This window comes from Salminus brasiliensis, assembly GCF_030463535.1.
Source record: "Salminus brasiliensis chromosome 20 unlocalized genomic scaffold, fSalBra1.hap2 SUPER_20_unloc_1, whole genome shotgun sequence".
NCBI lineage: Eukaryota > Metazoa > Chordata > Actinopteri > Characiformes > Bryconidae > Salminus > Salminus brasiliensis.
In genome coordinates, this window is record NW_027326636.1 from 293,899 (window position 1) to 296,398 (window position 2,500).

The window sequence follows — 2,500 nt, forward strand, 5'->3', positions numbered from 1 at the left end:
GGCCTCCTACTGCAACTCTGCGCTCCACCTTAAATCCAGCAGCGGGAGCAGCGGGAGCAGCGGGAGCGGCCGAGGCGCCAGGCTGGAACTGCTGCAGCATTTAAGGTGGAGCTGAGAGTCCGGGTCGGAGGCTGAGGGCTGAGGGGTGTTGATGAGGGTCCGGGTCCGGGTGCAGGAGGATGCAGGCTCCGTCACTCCGTTTATCCTGAAATGACTGAAATAACATCAGTGAACAGCAGCAAACACACACACACACACACACACACAGTTGTGTGCAGAAGTTAGTGCACCCCGCTCTGTATAGCTGATGATGAGTGTAAGTATGTCACGTCCCTCAGAGAGACACACACTCTGACACACTGAGCTGATCAACAAATGACCTATAGTGAGGCAAAAGTAACGGCACCCCCACCTGGCAGGTAACTAGCAACTGTCTAATGCTGTGTGTGTGTGTGTGTGTGTGTGTGTGGGGGGCGGGGGCGCACACAGATGACGACGTCTCCCTGATGTTGCCGTTCCCCTCAGACCCCCCGAGCCCCGCCCACGCCTCCTACAGGAGCTACAGGACGCTTACATCATCAGGGGCGGAGCAGTCAGTCTGAGCTGCGGCGCCACGCCGGCCAATCAGATTTACTTCAGGTGTAATGGAGAGTGGGTCCACCAGAGGGAGCACCGTACGCAGGAGAGAGTGGACCACAGCACAGGTACACACACACACACACACACAAACACACAGTGGTAGTGGCGCGAATTAGGCTTAATGCAAATAGGACCGGGTTTAGCTGGACAGTGGCCAATGAGCGCCACGCGGGGAGGGTCGGGCTCCTCCCACAAAGCTGCAGAGACGAGGGGGGCTACGCCCAGCTTGATTGAGCGCCACCTCACAAAGCAAAACCAGTCTCAAACTGTCCGCATGAAGGTGGAGATGAGCTCTGGGTTCTACAGCGCTGGTTCTGGTGTGTGTGTGTGTGTGTGTGTTCCAGGTGTGTTGGTGAGGGAGGTGTGTATCGATGTGCATCAGCAGCAGGTGGAGCAGACGGTGGGCTTGGAGGGGTTCTGGTGTCAGTGTGTGGCCTGGAGCTCCGCCGGAACCACAAAGAGTCGCAAAGCTCAAATCCACATCGCCTGTAGGTACACACACACACACATACACACACACACACACACACGTGTTCTGGAGTTCCACACACTCAGAACCAGTTATAACGGAACCGGAGGAACAGAGAAGTGTCCGTTATCAGGTGGTCCGCCTCACCTCAGACAAACAGATCTCCAGACAGTAAGTAGGACTGCTGTGTGTGTGTGTGTGTGTGGTGTGTGTGTGTGTGTGTGTGTGTGTGTGTGTGTAGATCTGAAGAAGGTGTTTGAGCAGGAGCCGTTGGGGGGAGAAGTGGCTCTGAATCAGGAAGTGCTGATAGAGTGCCGCCCACCTGACGGGATCCCACCTCCACAGGTACGCACTCAGACACACACACTTTATCAGAAAGCCCCTGTGGTTCTAGGTTAAGCAGTAGAACCCTGCAGGAGCGCTGAGAGGCTGAGCCGCGTGCTGTTCCCCGTGTGTCCTGCAGGTGGAGTGGCTGAAGAATGAGGCTGTTATTGATCCGGCAGCTGATCGGAATTTCTACATCACTATTGATCACAACCTGATCATCAGACAAGCCAGACTGTCTGATACGGCTAACTACTCCTGCATCGCTAACAACCTCGTCGCTAGGAGACGCAGCCCCATGGCAACCATCACCGTCTATGGTCAGTACAGTGTACATAATACGATCAAAAGGTCAGAAGTGCTTTCATCTGCAGCTCTTATGTTTTAACTGTGTGTGTGTGTTACTGTAGTGAACGGGGGCTGGTCTGTGTGGACAGAGTGGTCAGTGTGTAGTGGGGTGTGTGGGCGGAGCTTTCAGCGACGGACGCGCAGCTGCACCAATCCGGCTCCTCTAAACAGTGGCTCTCTGTGTGACGGGCCTGCGGTCCAGAAACTCACCTGCACCTCCCGCTGTCCAGGTAACCCCACCCTGAACCCCACCCTGAACCCCACCTACAACCCAGAAACTCACCTGCACCTCCCGCTGTCCAGGTAACCCCACCCTAAAACCCACCTACAACCCAGAAACTCACCTGCACCTCCCGCTGTCCAGGTAATCCCACCCTAAAACCCACCTACAACCCAGAAACTCACCTGCACCTCCCGCTGTCCAGGTAACTCCACCCTGAACCCCACCTCCTGCTGTCTTGGTAACCCCACCCTGAACCCAATCTACAACCCAGAAACTCACCTGCACCTCCCACTATCCAGGTAACCTCACCCTGAACCCCACCTCCCACTGTCTGGGTAACCCCATCTTGAACCCCACCTATAATCCAGAAACTCACCTGCACCTACCACTGACTAGTCACATAGCCAGGCCCTAAACTCGTCCCACAACCCATGAACTGACCTTCACTGCAAACATTCTGATTAGAACCTGTGGGGTTCTAGATGTCACCATACTGC

The 2,500-nt window shown here is 55.4% G+C and overlaps 1 protein-coding gene across 1 annotated transcript in view; it reads left to right on the forward strand.

Moving 5' to 3' along the window:
• The window catches only part of LOC140548737 (netrin receptor UNC5C-like), a 15,076-nt gene that overhangs the window by 433 nt on the left and 12,143 nt on the right, over nucleotides 1–2,500 (forward strand). The window contains exons 2-6 of the mRNA XM_072671856.1: nucleotides 494–704; nucleotides 984–1,127; nucleotides 1,350–1,453; nucleotides 1,572–1,752; nucleotides 1,843–2,010. Coding sequence (XP_072527957.1) covers nucleotides 494–704; nucleotides 984–1,127; nucleotides 1,350–1,453; nucleotides 1,572–1,752; nucleotides 1,843–2,010 — 808 coding nt within the window. The remainder of the gene's footprint in view (nucleotides 1–493; nucleotides 705–983; nucleotides 1,128–1,349; nucleotides 1,454–1,571; nucleotides 1,753–1,842; nucleotides 2,011–2,500) is intronic.